Consider the following 21,732-nt stretch of genomic DNA (forward strand, 5'->3'; position numbering starts at 1 on the left):
TCAACTGGCATTGTGGATTTGCTTTGCTATCGGGAGCAACTACACTGGTCTGAGAAGGAGGAAAAAAACAAAAATTCACTCCCATTAAAACTTTGGGTGCTCTTTACAGATTTGAGGATGCTGAAACCAAACCTGGCAATGGAACGGCTCCATCACATGCAGTTTTGGAGAGATAAAGGTTTAAAATGAAACACTTTCATAGAGATAAACTTAATAATTAACTATATAGACTTGAAAAAAATCATAAATTAGACATATCATTGTTTTAATATAAGTATCTACTTCCTCTTATTATCCTCTGAAGGGGTTTCAAGGGGGAATGACCTTCAGATAGAATCACTCCACTTTCCACTATAACATCTCCCCAATTGAACGACGTCCTGGTGGAACATCTCCTCATGTCTGTCAGAGACCGCTCCCATGTTCTTGGGGAAAGGTTCCAATTGAGAGTGTAGGTCTCTTCTGATTAATAAAAGGGCATATTTTCAATCTTCTAGGTATAAATTCCTAATTATTCCAAAGGAATAAGAAGGGAGAAAAAAAATATTGGTTGAAAGCAAAAAATATAAAATCGGGAGTGGTCTCCATTAGACTTTCTTGTATACTCAGATATGGGGATGGATATTTGAGGAGTAAACCCCAAGACAATGATTTTTAAACACCAAGACAATTATTATATTTTTTATATTATGAAAACCATCTACAACATATCAAATTAATAATATATTGAACATTATAAAAGCAAAGTTGAATAAATCGGATACCGCAGCTGCATGTATAAAAGGTAAAGTACCACTTCCAGTTAATGGAAATAGCCCAAAGGTTGACAGAAATCTATGTTTTGTACCTAATACTTGTACACACAATTTGGTTGACCTAAGTGAAAGCACACTGAAGTTATCGTGTTTACATACACACACACAGACATAATTCCAAAAATGGTATTTTCAGACTAAAACATTGAGATTTATCAAAATCTCAAAATTTTATTTTTGGACGATTTCAATACTTCCCTATACTTCATATACAAGAAAGTAAAAAATGTAGCAAATACTTGATTTTAGATTGTTTTCACTTTTATTAATGTTAAGAATGAGGAAGACTGACATTTTGTAGGTCAAAATATGCTTTAAAAAATTTAAAAATGTAATTTTTCACTGAATTCGATATTTTCGAAAATGGTTTATAGTACAGAAATTCCAATTTCAGAAATGGAATTGGCTCATTTAAAGCTATAAAGAGCACATTTATTTATTTAGTTATTCGCAAAGAAGGATCTTGGGGCAGACCAATTCTATCGGACGTGTAAAGTAAGACGATGCACAAGCTGAAATAACTTCTTTCAAATTAAATTTCAATGAGTAAATTAATCAGTAATTAAGGTCGTGCAAAATGTTTCTCTGTTTTAAGACAGGCGATTCTCTAATTCTCTTTTAAATGAGGATTTTTGAAATTAGAAATATTTGTCCAGGGTACTCTATTTGAATATTTCTGTGAAAAACTAAAACTTTCCCAGAAAATGTTCTTAAAGAATAAGTGTACCAAATTTCAAACAAATCATTCCACCAGGAGCCAAGTTCTTTCATGTGGACAGACAGACAGACACAGTGACGACAATAGGTGCATTCATCTAATGAATATAGCAAATAAAATTCACTAGGATGCCATATTATACTTGGTCAAGCATAATTACTGTTGATAATATGTCCATTAAATAATAAAATAATGCTATCAATAAATAGAAGCAAATTTATTTTTTAATAAAGAACTCCACTTGCTGAAGATGCAGCAGGTTGTCACACATTGGTCAAAAATTCAGGCAAGAATTTCATGGCCCTTGTAGTTGTGGCGTTGTCTTTTATTAAGCAGGTAAACAAATAAGAGAGCATAACAGCATTCAGTTTGCATCAGCCTCCTCTTGATGATCATTTTGAGACAATAGTGCAAGGTCTGCACTGTACCAACGAATCATCATGTGTCCTAATAGAGCTATGTCATTTTCAGTGGGCTGTAGATAAAGAAAATAATCAGTTGACGTCATCTTTGCCCAAAACAATGCAGCACCAATAGAGGCTTGTGCTATTTGAAAATATTTTTAAAGATGTAGGAAAAATGGCTATGAAAATGAGTAATGATAGCAAACACGTACTTTTCAATGCTGAAATGGTTCATTTTCTGGGGTCTTTCCAGGAGAAAAATTATTGGCATTGCCTACATGTAGCACTTTAAGGCCACATCACATTATTTTCATCCATCCATCCATCCATTGTCTCCCGCTTATCCGAGGTCGGGTCGCGGGGGCAGCAGCTTGAGCAGAGATGCCCAGACTTCCCTCTCCCTGGCCACTTCTTCTAGCTCTTCCGGGAGAATCCCAAGGCGTTCCCAGGCCAGTCGAGAGACGTAGTCCCTCCAACGTGTCCTGGGTCTTCCCCGGGGCCTCCTCCCGGTTAGACGTGCCCGGAACACCTCACCAGGGAGGCGTCCAGGAGGCATCCTGATCAGATGACCGAGCCACCTCATCTGACTCCTCTCGATGCGGAGGAGCAGCGGCTCTACTCTGAGCCCCTCCCGGATGACTGAGCTTCTCACCCTATCTTTAAGGGAAAGCCCAGACACTCTGCGGAGGAAACTCATTTCAGCCGCTTGTATTCGCGATCTCGTTCTTTCGGTCACTACCCATAGCTCATGACCATAGGTGAGGGTAGGAACATAGATCGACTGGTAAATTGAGAGCTTTGCCTTGCGGCTCAGCTCCTTTTTCACCACGACAGACCGATGCAGCGCCCGCATTACTGCGGATGCTGCACCGATCCGCCTGTCGATCTCACGCTCCATTCTTCATTCAAGTATCTCGGGGTCTTGTTCACGAGTGAGGGAAGAATGGAGCGTGAGATCGACATTATTTTCAATTGTAGACAATTTACACAATCTTGAAATATATCCACATTACTACCTCTTGGAGGTGGAGTGGTGGCTCTGAGGCTAGAGATCTGCACTGGCAATCGGAAGGTTTGCCGGTTCGAATCCCGTAAATGCCAATAGGGGCTCTGCTCTATCGGGCCGTTGAGCCAGGCCCTTAACCTGAAATTGCTTAGTAGTGAGAAAAGCGCTATATAAATGCAAATAATTATTATTATTATCTTCATTTAAAAATTGTACTTTTAAACAAAATGTTCTCTGTCCAAACTAATGGTTTTCACTTCATTTACGAAATACAGCTCGACCAAAATTAAAACAACTGAAAACACATATGACAGAGCTGTTTGACTACACAGGGAAAGTGAGCATTGACAGAAACCAGACAAGGAAGTGTCTTCCAGATTCAGCAGTCTGTACTAATCTCTAATGTTCTCTGCTGTTCTTTATGGTTCTTCTGTAGTGGCGATGTGCACCACCACCAGATCAAGGCTTCATGCAGCCCCCTGTATTGATGGATTAAAGGCCGGTGTCCCAGCTGTCCACAAGACCAACTTCATCAAATCCTATCATGTTAAGCCTGTAAACAAAGACAACTGATTTACGACTATTTATGTTAGGTAGAATGCCCGTTGGGGTCTGGGTGGTCTTTTTTGGCCTTGGACTCCCTGTAGATTTTAGTTTTTCCTCCAGCCTAACAGTTTATTTTGTTTTGTCTGTCCTCCTGGCCATCAGACCTGACCTCTTTTTCCTTTGTTACTTATTATTTCATATTATTGCTTAATCCTTTTTGTCTTTCATTTCATACAGCTATCTTTCTGGCATCTTGTAAAGCACTTTGAGCTACATTGCTTGTATGAAAATGTGCGATATACTGTAAATAAATGCTGTTGTTGACCTCGTTGAAGGGATGATTATGCTGTTGGCCATGAGATTTATCACACAACTGGAGCAAACAGAAATGTATTTGCCTTTTGTGCATGTATGCAGCATTCAAACTATCCAAAACTCTACTTAGATATAAGCAAGTAAGCAATACAGCAAGCACCATGGAACACAGCTTCCTTATTGGCTCCAAAATCCGTACTAACCCCTCTTAACTCTCTTCTGTTCTTTTTCCGGTTTTCTGTGGTGGCAATCTCCTCCACCACCACCTAATCAAAGCACAGTGATGTCCCTACATTGATGGATTAAAGGCCAGAAGTCCACGTGACCGTCATCACCAAGTCCTTCCATGAGAACCCTGAATACAATGAGGACTGATTGAGGACTGAGCATTGGCAATTGGAAGGTTGCAGGTTCGAATCCCATAAATGCCAATAGGGACTCTGCTCTGTTGGGCTCTTGAGCAAGGCCCTTAACCTGCAATTGCTGAGCTATATAAATGCAAAGAATTATTATTATTATTAGGTAGAATGCCTAGAGGGGGCTGGGTGGTCTCATGGCCTGGAACCCCTGCAGATTTTATTTTTTGTCCAGCCATCTGGAGTTTTTTTGTTTTTTATGTCCTCCCTGGCCATCGGGCCTTACTTTTATTCTATGTTAATTAGTGTTCTCTTATTTTAATTCTTATTTTGTCTTTTTTTTCTCTTTCTTCTTCATGTAAAGCACTTTGAGCAACATTATTTGTATAAAAATGTGCTATATAAATAAATGTTGTTGTTGTTGTTATGCCTGCTAGGTTGGAATTTAGCTTTCTTCCATAAAGGGTGATCATCCAGGGAATGAGATGCTGTAATTAGTACAATTCAATCATGAAAGGGCCACGTAATAAGCACAAATGAATAAGAGCGTGATCAGAGTCTGTGTTTTCAAAACTGTACATTTTCTCCCATCCACACTGCAACATATCTAGCTCTGGAGAAGTGTTTTCAAAAGTCTCAGTTTTCAGGGCTGAAGAACACTGGGGTAGTGTGGACGAAAGGCAATAATGCAGACCAACGTCTGCATTTTTTAAACAAAAACGTAGTAGAGTGGATGTTGCCTTAGCAAGTTGGAGGCAGTTGTGTTGTGCTCCTTGTGAGAAGTGGCCCGTGGTGTTGTGCAAGTTTTAAATAAATAATTGTGGCCGGGTATGAAGGGCTCTGATGGGGTGCGGGTGGGCGCGAGCGTGCTTCACTCCGGGGTTGATTGAGCACACACGTGTGGAGACGGGCGGATCAGTTAGATGACTCATTCATGCCTTGGTGGTAACGGTGTATCCCACCTGCACCAAACCACACACGTCAGATATAACGGAGCCTGAATGGCAGATAAAAATATGACTGAGAAAGAGACAGAGAAGAAGAAACGATCATATGGAGAGATCAGAGGTTGAAAACCAAATGAAAAGAAAGGGCAGGATCACAAAAGAGTCGGGGTGCTGAAAGAAGGAGGCAGGCAGTCGGGAGGAGCACTGGGCTGACGCTTGGGGGGCTGAATAGGTCTACTCAGCTAAGCATTTTGGGGTAGCTGGGCTGGAATGGCTTGAAGCCCGCTCTCATGTAAATCTGAGGAGTGGCAGAGAGAGTGGGAGGTGTGAGGGTCAGTGTGGTGCCTTGCTGGGAGCCCTTGGGACAGCAGGGACCCGAACCTATTAGGAAAGGTTGGCTGTGCCTGTCAAGAGGACATCCCAGTTGGGGTAAACAGAGGAGACGCTGGTTTTAAATTGAAGCACTGGGGACTGAGTTTCATTTTTTTCTTTTTAGAACTACTGGTGATTTTTACCTCATTGTGATCTGATTATTTATTGGATTGTTTTAACTTCCACATTTTTTATGGATATTTATTTATTGAAGAACATTTTGAAGCACTGAGCTATTTATTAGAGCACAGCTTGATTTTTGATTTTAATAAGAGCACTTGTCACTTTTTTCACCTACCCCTTGCTGTAAGTGTGTGTCCTCATTTGCCCAGCTCATTTTGACTATCGTTGGTTCAGGTTCGAGAGGTTCCAGGACGAACAGAGAGCACAGAACCAATTGGGACTGTCACACTGAAACTGACATACCCAGAGACTCTGTAACTGACATCGACAAAATCAGACAGATTTCATTTTGGCTGAAGTTGTAGGGGCGGGGTCTACGTGTATGAGAGCCGACAACCAATGAGCGCTCACCCAGAAACACAATGCAGCTACAAGAAATAAAGGACTTGACAAGCTGAAGAGAGACTTGTCTGTCTGATTTTGTGTGTTTTTTACGTACCTTGACATATAAATAAAATTAAAATCTTCCTCTTCCTCACCACGCCCACGATGACCTAATTTCCGGCAATTACCTCGTTATCCCGCCTCTTCCTTTTTTTGGGGGCTATTTAACCACCCGCATAACCTTTGTTTTTAGTCTTTGGTGATCACTCTGCCATTAAAAAAAGGGCTGAAGTTTGTATGTGAAGTACCAAACCTTTAAAACCTTCACATGGGCTCCATCACTCAGAAAAAGGGACAAACTTGCGATTCTTTGGAAATGTGAAACTGTGCAGGAAAGCCATTATGCAGTCATCTAATTTGACACACCCTGTGATTTTTTAGTTGTGCAATCTGACATGTTCTGACAACAAGATCAGCAACCTCAGTCGTCAAGTTTGACGTCCCATCAGACTACAATTTATGTAATGTGCCACTGGCTTAATGTTTAGGACATCCTGCTGTGTGTCTTGGCGAAGTAAGAAAAGGCACAGCCAGTAACAAATGTGAGCATAGTGTGTAAGTAATTACTAGTTTGGAGTGTTTGGAAGTCAGGCGTAGCACAAAAAAAGAGGGCATGTGAAAAACCAAAAGGAGGTTAGCTTAAGAAACATAATGCATCATTTTTTGATTTAGAACAGTTTGTGTTCTAGTTTGTATGGTGTAAAGGACTTGACTCCAAACTGCAGGGTTCAATCTTCCACTTCTGGACTTTGAACCTGCCATTCGTCCAATTGTCAAAAATCAGTTTAGACAATTGAACTATGTCTAAGAAATTATAAAGTGCCTTGTCACAGTGAATCCTGCAGTCGTCAACTTCGTTAATACGTGGGGAGACGCTCGACATGGAAGACACTGTGTTTTTGTTACTGCTGCCTTATTCTGTGCTGAGCCTTATTAATTTCTACTTTTCTCTGCTTTGTTTTCTGGTTCTTCCGTGGTGGCGTTTTGTGTCACCAGCACCAGCACCTGATCAAAGTCCTGTGCAGCCACCTCTGATACAGGAATGAAGGTGGGTGCCTCAGGTGTCCATGAGACCAACTGCATCGACTCCTGTCAGACGGAACCTGGAAACAATGAGGAATGACTTCTGAACCTTTATGGAAGGTAGAATCCCAAGTGGGAGCTGGTTGGTCTTTTGGCCTTGGAATCCCTGCAGATTTTGTTTTTCCTGTCCTTTATCATCAGAATCATCTTTAGAGACTTAAATCTTTTTGGCATCTTGTAAAAGCACATTGAACGACACTGTTTGTATGAAGATGTGCTTTAGAAATAAACGTTGTTGTTGTTGCTGTAGCATAATTTGAGATTACAATGCACACCCAAAATATCCGGCTTGCTTACCAATCCACAACAAACAATTACAGAACAGTATTCATCTGATCCCACTCACTTAATACATTGTGCTAATAGCAGTAAAAATGATAAGCCTTAAAGTCTAACAGAAGACGTAATGGAGAAATCAATGACTGTGCCGTGAAGTGACGCTGGTTAGTACCGTTGACTCGCTCATCTGGAGACCTGGTTACAGAATTTGTTTTTTTTTTTTTGCTAGTCTGTGCCTCTTTTCTATGTCTGAGTTTCCTCCAGACATTCATAATTCTTCCCACATCCCAAAGGCATACATGGTAGATTAATTGGCCAGGTTGTGTCCTATTTATTGCCAGTTCTGGTCTTCAGATGCACACTCAGGCACAGATCTATGCTGACTCATAAAAGGCCCATTTAGGCCAATTAGCTTAACGTGCACATCTTTAAAAACAGAATACTAGAAAAGAAAAGAAAACAAAAGCTCAACAAAACAGGCAACTATCATAAAAACAGACGCTTTAACAGACAAAAGTGACGCTAACCTTAATGTGCTTTATCTTGAGGAAATTCAGTGTCTACAAGGCATTCTTTTGTGCTGTTGTGAAGCCTGCTTTGCCAGGCAAGTGACGTGACAAGGCTAATTGAATATACCGAACAGCACCCCCCTATGGGTTTGTTTTGAATTACACCATTTATTTTTCCATCTATTACCTAAAGTTAATTGGGAGATTCATCAGTGTTCACGACAAGAAAACATTAAGTTGTTTAATAGGAAATTACAAATATGATGTATATAGAAAATAATAAAATAAATTACTCTTTCATTTCCCTTGAATGAAGTATACTCTATTTCACTCCATTGCTGTGCAAGTCTTTGGGTCATTATATTGATAAAGTGTGCATCTTTAGGAAGGTGCTATACATTAAGTGGCAAGTGCTCAGTCCCTTCGAAGCATCTTTAAGTAGCATGTTTATCCGTTCATCCATTACTTGACATCATTTAAGCAATTTCCTAATGATCCAGACTCAATCTCGGCAATCACAGGTAACATGCAAGCAGAATATGATCCCAGTGTCAGTCAGAGTGTATTTTTCTATGATGTCTAAAAAATATTATTAAAATATAATTTACTCAGTTTTATACACAGTGGTGACCATGCTATCATACAGTAAAAATCCATAAATATTATGCAAATCTTGCATCTTGCTAAGCGGAAACGTTCCGATAAATCATTTTCTCTAATAGCAGTTTGATACTCTTTACAAATGAGGCATGCATAAAGCTCCACTTTTAAAAATTAATTTGTATTTACAGAGCGGAGCACCCCAGTTAATGCACATTTGTATTTGAAAAAGCACACAAACAGACGTTCAGAGCCTTTTCAATGGAAGCATTTATCATCAAGAACTTAAAAGAAAAAGAAAAAAAAAAGAAAAGACCTTCCTTTAACACTGCGATCAGGCAGGACTGCTGATAATTCCTTCAAAATCTTGGAAATATGAGAAAGTGTAGAATGGACTGAAGTAATGGCTTTGTTCAATTTTATAAAAATTACAAAAAAGATTCCCCAGAAAGTTAGATTTTAAAATTCTTTTTTTTTTTTAAGGTTGGCTGTCCAAATTATACAAGAGAATGGGTTTTTTGCAAACATTTCCAGAACAGAACCCAAAATTCTTTATCCTTTTTTTACAATATAGTTGGATTCATGTATTCATAATCATAGATGTATTTATATATTATATATAGTTATAAAAATAGACAAAATTGTCAAGACAGTTCATTCTAGCAGCTTTCAGAGCACAAAAAACAAACAACAAGAAAAAAAAAATATACAAGCTATGAAAAAGACCTCCACCATGTTGAGAATCGAGTCTGAGGACTCCTCCTGGGGTCACTGATGCCAACTTCCTGTTTGTGCCATGGAGTGAGGAAGAGGATTTCAGAGTGATCTGCTCACTAGTGTTAACTATTCTGTTCTTCAAGGTGGCGTCCAGGTTTGGCGCAGGCCACGTGGAGCTGGACAGACACCGCCCCACAATTCCGCCATGGCCTTCAGAAATAAGAATTACTTCTCCACTTGAACGAAAGTGGTATTTTAATCAGTCTGATGAAAAGCAGTCTTGGTTTGAGGCACCTGCCTCAGTTCCGTCATTTTCGGTCCTGGGACGCAAGCTTAACAGGAAGTTGACAGGACAGGCCTCCCAACAGGAGCGTCTATTCCCCTGAATGTCCCAAAAGTTTTGTTTGTTTTTTTTGCTACAGAGATGTGACTTTTTAAATGGTTGCCCCATCTATCTTGATAAAAATAATATCATCTTTAACCATTTTTGTTTCTTCTTTCTGAAAAAACTGTATAGTCACCAAAAGACGCTGGACTTTTTCTCCGCTAATATTTGCCACTCTCCTTTTGGTTTGGTTTTTTAAAAAAACCGACAGCATACACTTTGTCTACCGCTGTTTTTTACCACAGCATTGGACAACATTGCTTTCTTTTGTTTTAATTGCTTTTTCATTCTCTAAACTTTATTTTTGGTTTTGGTTAAGAAAAGGCCTTCTTCGATCAAGTCTTTCACATGGTTGTATTCTTTTTGCTACAGAAATTCTCTCCTTAACTCATTATCCCAGAGATTCATTTGCTACTTATTACAATAAAAATAAACAAATAATAAATATGTAGATGAATGAATAAAACGACTTTCTTCATATTTTGTTACAAAACAAATCATTTCCTAAAAATTGCAATATTCTTTTCTAAATTAAAAAAATCTCTTTAACTCTCCTCTCTGGTTTAAAACATTGTTTTTCAATATATTTTTTAACTTTGAAAAATAAAATAGTAACTTAATTTCAAACTAATTTACCTTTAATGAAATTTGAATCAAAGATGTTTCCCTGGGAGGCCAATGTCCTTATTTATAACAGATTATATTCATTTTTTGCATTTCTAGATTATTCCATAGTCATGCTTCGAAGTAGTGTCCTCTTCTTTCATAACTGTGAGACTGCTTCACTTTATTTGTGGAAAAAGAAAAAAAAACTTTTTTTTTTTCTGTAAGTACCTGCTTCTGACTTTGGACACAATACAACCACGAAAAAAACAGACAAACATATATCTAGACTCATCTGTTTTGTTTCGATGCTACAAGTGCATTTTTCCTGCTACGGTATTCTGTGAACAATGGTTTGGAGGCTGGATCCTGAGCACTTTGGCTCTTATTGCCTCTCCCCAGAATGTTGTGTCTCTCTGCCACATTAGTGCAGTTCTCTAATTCCTCATCTGCTCCCCAAGAAGGACCAGATAAGTATCCTTGCGCTTCCATTGTGTAGAACAGACGTCCATCTCTATTGCCTTTTAATGGTAAGTTTGTTTGATCTAGGCTACCAGTGCTATTGCACTTTTTAACCATAGGTGGGGCTAATGAGGCAGGGGACAGTAGGGAAGTCAGGGAAAGAGAACTTAGAGTTTCGGAAAGATGCTCACTGTTTGCTGTTGTTGCCAGACTCACATTGCCTCCTGTCCCAAGTTCCTCATCTGAGGGCTCCATAGAGTCCTGCCTGGTGCAACTAGGACTTGTGCTTCCTCCACTACTCCGACTTCTCTGGTGCCCTCTACTGGTCTGGAGCTTGAATACCCCCGATGGTCCACCTACTCTTACATTGCTTTGATGGCAGTGAAGATTTGCTTGATGTCTACCTTGTAGGTTGTCAGCTGGCAAGGGGCATAGCAAAGGTACATCCAGATCCCGGGGGGGCGACACACTAAAGCTGAGTCCCTCTTCCAGAGTGGTCTGTAAACTGCCTTCTGAACTGCCAGTGGCCAAGGAGGAGCTGCTCAAAGTTGTGTGCTGAAAATACATTTATGTGCATCAGTTAGCCAAGAGCCAGTTTAAATGAAACAAACACAGATAAAAAACAACACAATTCAAGGGTCATAGTCAACAGGCAAATCAGTAACATGAGTTCAATAAAAAAAAAAGCGTCAATCCTCGACATTTGCACATTCGACTTTTGCGATTTCAGGCATTTGTGCAGTTTTCCTTGTAAACTCATTTTTATTTTTGCTTTGGCAACCATGGGCTTTGCAACTATGCACAACATAGTAAAAAATGAGAGGCGCGATGCGTGCAAGATTGGGGAGCAGCTAATATCGTACTAGGCACCTCACCCTACTGTTGTAGAATAAAGCGCCCCCCGTGCATTTGTTTTGTCTTGCAATTGTGCCTCCAAAGTGTAGTGCAAATCTTTCAGGCACTAAGCCCAAGCGTGCAAGATCTGTGATATGGCTTAGTGAGAAAATAAAGGCGTTCGATAAATGTTGTGCTGGAGTGTCAGTGGCTGCTGTCCGCTGCAACCAGCTGGCTAGAGACATGGAGGCAGCCTCAAGGTTAAAAGTCAACTCCTCACTGCTATGCTCCCATATGCTGAGACCTTTAAAAATATCATGAAGCAGATGTCACTTATGTATTATTTCAAGCTGGTGCGTCCTTCAGAATCAGAGGTGATGTTGAGTCTTCTGATTGTTGATAAAAATATTGAGATGTTAGCACGAAAGCTCACAGAATTCTAGATAATGACTATCAAGTAAAAATGTTTTGCAAGTTACCAAAGTATATTTCGTACACTGCATTTTATGTGTTATTTCATGGTTACTGTATTGTAAAAAGTGCATATTAATAAGAATTCTATGCAGAAAAGTGTATTTTGAGCAATTGAGTGAAGGATTACAGTTTTTGGTGGTCATGGGACTCTAATCCCCTATTTCCTATGTGTTACCATTTGGGTCTTTGACTTTTGCATTGTTTCCTAGGAATGTAACCCCTGCCAAAGTTGAGGATTGACTGTGTGTCTATATATTGTGACCAGCAGAGGGCACAGCAGTACCCCAAATCCCCAGACACAATTACACCACACATCCCTGGGTTCAAACAGTTCTTTATTTTATTTTACAATACCTCCAAATCCTTTTCACAACAGTATAATACAAAATGTTCTTGCCTCCTTTCACACCTCCCATGTAGTCTCATCCACTTTCCTCCCGACTCTGACCACCCATGCTGGAAACTCGGCTTCTTTTATGCCAGACCTGGGAGTTTCTCCGGTGCCACAGCATTGCAAATTGGAAGCAATTCCAGGTCAGGTAGACATTCTTTAAAGTAAAGGATGGACTGTTCATGCAGATCCCCCTGGTGACACCCAGGGACCACAGCAGGTTTTCATCCAGGATGTCTCTGTACATTGCTGCAGTCATCTTTCCCTTTATCCTGACTAGTCTCCCAGTTCCTGCCTCTGAAAAACATCCCCACAGCATGATGCTGCCACCACCATGCTTCACTTTGGGGATGGTGCCATGTTTCCTCCAAATGTGACACCAGGCATTCACACCAAAGAGTTCAATCTTTGTCTCATCAGACCAGAGAATTTTCTTTCTCATGGTCTGAGAGTCCTTCAGGTGCCTTTTGGCAGACTCCAGGAGAGCTGACATGTGCCTTTTAATAAGGAGTGGCTTCCATCTGGCCACTCTGGCCACTCTACCATACAGGCTTGATTGTTGGATTACTGCAGAGATGGTTGTCCTTCTAGAAGGTTCTCCTCTCTCCACAGAGAACTTCTTGAGCACTGACAGAGTGACCATCGGGTTCTTGGTCACCTCCCTGACTAAGGCCCTTCTCCCCCGATCGCTCAGTTTAGATGGCCGGCCAGCTCTAGGAAGAGTCCTGGTGGTTTCGAACTTCTTCCACTTATGGATGATGGAGGCCACTATGCTAATTGGGACCTTCAAAGCAGCAGAAATTTTTCTGTAACCTTCCCCAGATTTGTGCCTCGAGACAATCCTGTCTCAGAGGTCTACAGACAATTCCTTTGACTTCATGCTTGGTTTGTACTCTGACATGAACTGTCAACTGTGGGACCTTCTATAGACAGGTGTGTGCCTTTCCAAATCATGTCCAATCAACTGAATTTACCACAGGTGGACTCCAATGAAGCTGCAGAAACATCTCAATGATGATCAGGGGAAACAGGATGCACCTGAGCCCAATTTTTAGCTTCATGGCAAAGGCTGTGAATACTTATGTACATGTGCTTTCTCAATTTTTTCATTTTTAATAAATTTGCAAAAATCTCAAGTAAACTTTTTTCACGTTGTCATTATGGGGTGTTATGTGTAGAATTCTGAGGAAAAAAATGAATTTAATTCATTTTGGAATAAGGCTGTAACACAACAAAATGTGGAAAAAGTGATGCACTGTGAATGCTTTCTGGATGCACTGTAGATGTATAATTTTTGGAAAGCATTAGCTCTCTGTTCATCTAATATCCAAGTGGATTTCATTATCATTAGATATTTCAATTTTCTCCAACTTTATGCTGCACTGCCTGTAGTTGTTTTCAGATTATAGGCACAAATTTTCAAATCTGCACTTTTAGCAATTTTCCCATTGATGCTGCCATCAGCACACTCCTTTATTTAAAAGATAAGCAACCAATCTAATGATTGTGAAGACAGGCACAAGCCAAGGAAAATGCCGCCTATCTGAACAACAGAGGCAAATTTACCTGTGCGTCAAGTGGGCGACTGTTGGCACTCGGGGACCGCAGCAAAGCCCAGGAGGCACTGTTTGCAGACGACTGACCCCCAGTAGGGCTGGATGGGGGGAGAGCAGCCATAGCAGGATGGAAGAAGTCAGCAGGGAGATGTAAAAGTGATGGTCCTCCACTAGATGAACCACCCGTTACTAAAAAGATGGAGGGAGAGATCAGAGATTAGGAGATAGCACATTAAATATAAAAGTTCTTATGTAGGTTTAATAATAATAATCCAGATAATAAATACTAAGTAATAGTGGAAAATTAATACATAAAGGAAGTGCATATAACTAATGCAAAATATTGTGGTAATATCAGAATTATGTTAAGCTGTCATAAGATAAAAAAACAAAACAAAAAAAAAGATTACATATATGAGAATTTAGGAATTTGAAAAATTCTTTTCACAATGCCACATTTTGCCCAAAAATTATGCATGACACATCTAATATTGAGCTAGCGCACATAATGAACAGACACATTTTGAGCACAGTAGCTGCCAGGAGGCAGATGTACCGAGAATCAGATGGCCCTAATTGGTCATCTCCTTGCTATATGGAGAGGTCACGGTGTCAATCAGGACCAATTAAACCAACTCAAATTTGCCAGCTGCCTCTGAAATAACAGTATGTGGTGGGTTTGGGGGGATACAAATAAAGAGCAGCTGGAATCTGGGAGAAAGAGTTAAATGGTGCTTGTGCTGCTCTTTAGGTCAGTGCTAAGTTTGGAGATGTTTTGTGGTGACACGTATGTAGCGCCTATAAAAAGTTTTATTATACAGCATTGAATTACAGTTAGTTTAATTTGCCTTTTTGACACTGCAGCTGGCTCACCCTACTTAACAGGGTGAAGATTGGAGTATCAGGTCTGAATCGTAATCTGATTATTTGGACGATTATCTACCAGGTAACGCTTGTGGTTAGTCGGCCAGTCAGAAAACATCTGCCACACCTTCTCAGTTGCTTGAAGCAGATATGTGATATAAAAATAGTGTGATGGACGGCTGGCATTTCAGTCGGGCCGGGACGCCCCTCAACAGAAGAAAGCAGCCTTTTCAGGGCACTACATTCCCCGGGACGCTAGATGGCAACTCCCCTGGATAGAAATGGTTCCCCGGATTACCGCATGGGACATGGAGTCCGTCTCTTCAGCCCTGTTGGGTACCGTGGGTGGCGCCAGGGCGAGCTCACCAAGAACCCGGGGACTATTACTGTTATGCTAACCCGGAAGTACTTCGGGGTCACGAGGACGAAAGCCTGCAGTACTTCCGGGACACTTGAGGAAGGATGATGTGGCGTTTGACCCGGAGAAGAAATATTTCCAGGTCATGGACTATAAAAGGACTATGGGAAACCCAATAGATCGAGCCAGAGTTGGGTGGGAATGTAACAGAGCTGCTGGGTGTGGAGAATTGTATTATTGATTATTGCTTTATTATTGGAAGAATTGTGGAGTGTGTGGTGCTTTGTGCACTATAATTGAAGAATATTAATAAAGAATCTTCTTGGTGCTTTTAACGTGTGTCCTGTACGTCTGTCTGGTGGGTTCAACAGGGCAACAGCGACCCCCTAGTGTCCACAATAGATATTGATAGATAGATTATACTTTATTTGTCCCCATTGGGAAAAGTCAAAAAATAGTGAAAACAGATCTCTGCAAAGTGATTTAAATGAATTACACCACTCAAGATTTAGAGGTGTCAGATTAAAGGTGGTGAATCCTTATTTGATTATCCTTAATCCTAATTTGTAATTAATTTAAACCACTTTGCAGAGACCTTCTTTTCACTTTTTCTGTTGATCAGGGTCAAAAAATGCAAAGGACTTCCACTGTGATTCACTGTTGTATAATAATAAAATTAGAAAATTTCCAAGTAGGTGAATATTTCCTATTGGCTCTGCCTTATTTATGGCTCACGTCCGACACTAAGCTCTAATGGTGTTTTTTTCCCATGACATAAGCTTTAGATTCTCTTTTTGATTTGTGTTGTGTACATTAACTTCTGTTCTGTGACTTAATGCAATTCTCCCATACAAGCTGAAATTTTCTCTCTTATTTCCAAACACGTTAGTCCAGGGGTAATGTATTTTGAATGTCATGATCATAAGTTTTTTATCCTGGAGAATTTTATTTTTTACAGGTAGTTTTATTAAATTTGTTCTTGTTTTTATTGTTTTAAAGGTAATGTCATTTCAAGGGCATTTTGGAGTTTGTTTGTTTCACAAGTGCCGCCGTTTTGTGCTTGTTGTTCGTGTCCCTGGCTGCTTTGTCTACTCTAATGGCCCCCCGTTTCTGGGTACCACTTTAGCACTATTGTGAAATTTGATGGATTGTGTGTGGAAGCTATTTAAGATCATATAATCCACATTATGATTATACTTAGCTTTGGATTCTGTTAAAAACAAAATAATAAGTTAGGGCTCAATTAAACATAGTAGCCTTTTTTCCCTAACGGTGATTTTAGACATAGTGTTTGGGACATCTTTGCTCAGCCCTACCATTATTTGAAATTATTGTCTTCATTTTCTCAACACAATAGGGAGCCCCTGGGCCTCTAAAAAGTTTCTGATTTATGGTACTCAGTTTGTTGCTTTCAACCCAATGTGTAGAATTATTCCTAATGCAGTAGAGCACTGATTTTCAAGTTATCAGTTTTCCTGCCTCCCAGCAAAAAAGCAGTTAGGTAGTGGTCAGTAAGAGTGAAGGCCAATGGATCCAACTGTCCAGGGTCAAGGGATATCAACTTATTCTTCTTCTTTTGGCTGCTCCCTTTAGGGGTTGTCACAGCGGATCATCTTCTTCCATATCTTTCTGTCTTCTACATCTTGTTCTGTTACACCCATCACCTGCATGTCCTCCCTTACCACATCCATAAACCTTCTCTTAGGCCTTCCTCTTTTCCTACTTCCTGGCAGCTCTATCCTTAGCATCCTTCTCCCAATATACCCAGAATCTCTCCTCTGCACATGTCCAAACCAACACAATCTCGCCTCTCTGACTTTGTCTCCAAACCGTCCAACTTGAGCTGACCCTCTATTGTACTTTTAATCTTGTCCATCCTCATCACATCCAATGCAAATCTTAGCATCTTTAACTCTGACACCTCCAGTCTCCTGCTTTCTGGTCAGTGCCACCGTCTCCAACCCATATAACATAGCTGGTCTCACTACAGTCCTGTAGACCTTCCCTTTCACTCTTGCTGATCCCCGTCTGTCACAAATTACTCCTGACACTCTTCTCCATCCATTCCACCCTGCCTGCACTCTCTTCTTCACTTCACTTCCACGCTCCCCATTACTCTGTACTGTTGATCTCAAGTATTTAAACTCATCCACCTTCACCAGCTCTACTTCCTGCATCCTCACCATTCCACTGACCTCCCTCTCGTTCACACACATGTATTCTGTCTTGTTCCTACTGACCTTCATTCCTCTCCTCTCTAGAGCATCTCTGCCTCTCCAGGGTCTCCTCAACCTGCTCCCTACTATCGCTACAGATCACAATGTCATCAGCAAATGTCATAGTTCACGGGGACTCCTGTCTAATCTCGTCTATCAACCTGTCCGTCATCATTGCAAATAAGAAAGGGCTCAGAGCCGATCCCTGATGTAATCCCACCTCCACCTTGAATGCATCCGTCACTCCTACCGCAGACCTCACCACAGTCACACTTTCCTGGTACATATCCTGTACAACTCTTACATACTTCTATGCCACTCCCAACTTCTTCATACAACAACAACATTTATTTATATAGCACATTTTCATACAAAAAGTAGCTCAAAGTGCTTTACATAATGAAGAAAAGAAGAATAACAGACAAAATAAGAAATTAAAATAAGACAACATTAGTTAACATAGAAAAGGAGTAAGGTCCGATGGCCAGGGTGGACAGAACAATACAATACCACAACTCCTCTCAAGGCACCATGTAATATACTTTCTCCAGGTCCACAAAGACACAATTCAACTCCTTCTGTCCTTCTCTATACATCAGCATCCTCAGAGCAAACATCACATCTGTGGTGTTCTTTCTTGGCATGAAACCATACTGCTGCCATCTAATCATCACCTCCCTTCTTAACCGAGCTTCCACTACTCTTTCCCATAACTTCATGCTGAATGGATAGTGCACAGAATAAAACAGATCACAGAGACCTATCTGTCCTCCATTGAAGACATCTTTATCACGTGTTGAATTTGTAAGGCCCACATCACCGTGGTGGACTGTGGTGGTCTCTTTGTCCCACTTCCATTTGGCAGAAGGTTCTTTAGCATCTGAATCAGTGTCACCAGGTCCTGCACCAACTTCTACCCCTTGCATTCATCCAAATTTTTGGAAGCCTGCTTTACAACAACATTATCTTAAGTAGTACTTATAATTATGATGCCAGATGCAGCACTGCTATCAGTCATATGGCCCATAAAAATCGTCACTGATAACAGCAAAGAGCTCATGGAGATAAAGTGAGCAGAAAATGGCACACAAATCGTTGTTGTTGTCACCAATCAAATGATAAAAATGATACCAACATAAATAACTTGTTCCAAAACCAAATGAAATGCACTCAAATTATTATACTCGGGTAATAAAGTTAATAATCACAACAAATGTATTGATTCTTTTGATCGTTTGGTAACAAATCCCTGCTTATTTCTGGCCATGATCTTTCAGGATGTTCTGGTCCTATTAGATTAGATTAATGCCAGGTAAAAATTCAGATGCACACAGTAGCAGAAACAGAAAAATCAAAGATACAGGCTACAATAAAATCAATAAATAAATAATACAGTTATATTGTGCACAAATAGTAAAGTGAATAGAAGTGAACTAAAAGAGTTTAAGTGTTTCGTCAGGGATGTTGGGTCAAAACATTGTATTGTCTTGTTAGTAGTGGGCAGAAAAGATCCTCACAGGCACAACTTAACACACTGTTGAATAATGAGCCTCCAAGGACAGCACCTCCTAGAGGGAACCAATGGGATTTTTCATAATGGCGTCCCTTGTTGCCACCATTCTCTTAAGCACCAGGGCTTCCAGTATGTCAAGGGTTAGCCCTGTGGTGGAGAAGTTTGTTCAAGTATTTTGGAAGTACGTTGCTTCCCCAGGAGACCACAGTGTATAATGCCACACTGGCTACTAAGGACTGCTAAAATATTTCCAGCTGGCTTTCTGCGTTCATCAGAAGACTGGAGTCACTCTCAGGAACTTCAGTCTTTTCTGGCCCTTCTTGTACAGCACCACAGCTTTGTCACATGAGTCCAGTTTTGCTGTTTATATGGACCCCCCAGGTACTTGTGGCTCTGCACCACTTCCATTCCCTCCCCCTGAATGGTGACTGGTTTCAGAGGCTCACTAGAAGTCCACCATCTGCTCACTTTGTCTTGCTGATGTTGATCTGTAGATGGGTCACCATGCACCACAAGAAAAAGACCTCCACAAGCCTCCTATGTTCCAACTAATCTCCATTATTAATGCAACCTATGTTGGAAGAGACATCTGAGAATTTCTGTAGATGGCAAGCGCTAGTATTGTACTGGAAGCCTGTTGAGAAGAGTTCCTTTAGGTTCCGCGGTATTACATACCACCATTTATGACAGTCTTTAAGCCTTACAAATAGCTGTCAGTTGGTCAGGTAATGCAGGAAATTGTGGAGGCATCAAAATGCATGACATTGAGGTTATTCCCCTGTGGATGAGGCAGAATGGTGTTAAAGGCACTAGAAAAACGAAAGCACATGATCCTGAATGTGTTGCCAACTTTGTTCAAGTGGAACATGTACATCAGAGCATCCACCACACCAATATGTGACTAATAAGCAACCTGCAGCAGGATTGAAATGATCTGAAACCAAGGGGTGGAGCTGTTTCAGGACTAGCCCCTCAAAATCTTCAAGATGTATATATCTTAATACATAATTCGCCAGTCTCCTCACTCACTCACTCACTCACTCACGTTCGTTCGAAGCCGAATGCGCAGTCGCCTTCTGCGCAGCTGGCCGAAAAACCTTACAAGACCGACATCGCGGCAGGCGGCGGATTTACGGCCGCAAAAATTCAAAGAGAAAGGCGACTTCAATTAAAGCTCTAGAGGCCTTAAAGGCGATTTCAACTACAGCTCAAGGCCTAATTACACATTCATTCAATACACCTATATCAGGTTTGTGGTGCTTATAATTATATATTATATATTATACTATTCCACTCATGCCCGTTTCATCGAAACAGGCTCTTTGTCTAGTATATATATATATATATATATATATATATATATATATATATATATATATATATATATATATATATATACTGTATATATATATATATATATATATATATATACTGTATATACCAGTAGTGGCGCAGTGCATGAATACACTTGAATTGAACATTCTTAGTTTCATCCTCTTTCTCTGTACATTTAGCATTCATTTGCTCAGAGGTTGATGCACTTGCTGCTTCCTGAGCAGCTCTTCTTTTCTCCACCCTACCGGCCCGCTTCTTCTCTTCTTTCATCAGCATCTTTTTGCATTCAAACTAATGAAGTCAGTGTTTGTGTTGCAATTAATTACTACGTTTTCTTAAATTTTTCACTTAACCTGGCACTTAAGTCTTCTATTTGCCTCAAGAATGATTTAAGATATGAAAAGGTAGGGGAAGTGACGGCGAAGGTGGTAAGGATGAGAACGGCGCCCATATGCATTTGCTGCAGAGCCGCCTGCTGGCCGCTGCCGAGAGTTGATTCTACAATAAAATAAAAATAAAAAGAGGAAAAACCTTGGAGGTTAATCATCATTCCAAAAGCGCATAGTAGATGTCATGGAGTATATGTGTACCAAATTTCAGGTTAACAGTTCAAACGGTTTGCAAGCTACAGGTGATTTAAAATCCTGGACAGACAAACGGACAGCCACGGTAGCGTATTATATATAAAGATATAAAACCCAACAAGTGTCTGTCTGTCTGTCTGCTTTTCATGAGAGAATTACTTAACGGATTTAAATTGGGTTTTTTTCTATAATTTGTTTGAACATTCTGGTTGATTTTGCACCTTCTCTCATCTCATTAAGTGTGATAGTTCGCTTGCAAGAGCGATATACTTGAGCTAATGCAAGAGAGAGGCTGCGGGCCGAGGGGAGAGGGAAGCGTGATGTCAGGAGTGGGGAGCCGGGCAGTGCCCTCGTCACTGTCCTGAACTACTACGTGGGTGGAGCCGTGGGGGATGGTTAGTATATATATAAAATCCAACATCTGTCTGCATGTCTGCCCACTTTTCACGAAAGAACTACGTAATGGATTTAGATTAGGTTTTTTTCTATAATTTCCTTGAACATTCCGGTTGATCTTGCAACTTCTGTCATTACGCTAAGTATCATAGTATCATTTGCTCATTTGCGCAGGCTGAGGGAGGGGGCCCTCCTCACTCACGTGCCAGCTTCCGTTCGAGTCGCTTTACCTCTTACCACGTGTTGGAGCGTACCTTGCCTCCGCTTAGCTAGCAATACCTGTTTTTTCAACAGACATTATCATCTAGAGATTGTTAAGGAGTAACATTTGATGTTTTTGAGAGAGAGAGATCACAGCTACGTGTGATTTAGAGGGTAGCTGCTGATTGCCAGAGGTATCACGGCCACATGTTTTTCTGTCCACGCTTGGGATGCTCTCCCATCAGAGTTGAACATGATCAGCAACAGTGGCAACGTTTCATGTTGGAGTGTACCTACCTTCTGCTTGGCCAGAATTACATTTTTTT

At 40.5% G+C, this 21,732-nt stretch overlaps 1 protein-coding gene across 2 annotated transcripts in view; it reads right to left on the reverse strand.

Annotated features, from left to right (window-relative positions):
* Window positions 1–9,104: 9,104 nt before the first annotated feature.
* The window catches only part of cacna1ia (calcium voltage-gated channel subunit alpha1 Ia), an 856,996-nt gene continuing 844,368 nt past the window's right edge, over window positions 9,105–21,732 (reverse strand). For both annotated transcript variants that reach the window (XM_051935123.1, XM_051935122.1), the window contains 2 exons: window positions 13,950–14,128; window positions 9,105–11,239 (listed from right to left, as the gene is read on the reverse strand). In XM_051935123.1, coding sequence (XP_051791083.1) covers window positions 10,514–11,239; window positions 13,950–14,128 — 905 coding nt within the window. In that variant the 3' untranslated portion in view covers window positions 9,105–10,513. The remainder of the gene's footprint in view (window positions 11,240–13,949; window positions 14,129–21,732) is intronic.

Source organism: Erpetoichthys calabaricus, chromosome 12, assembly GCF_900747795.2.
Source record: "Erpetoichthys calabaricus chromosome 12, fErpCal1.3, whole genome shotgun sequence".
NCBI lineage: Eukaryota > Metazoa > Chordata > Cladistia > Polypteriformes > Polypteridae > Erpetoichthys > Erpetoichthys calabaricus.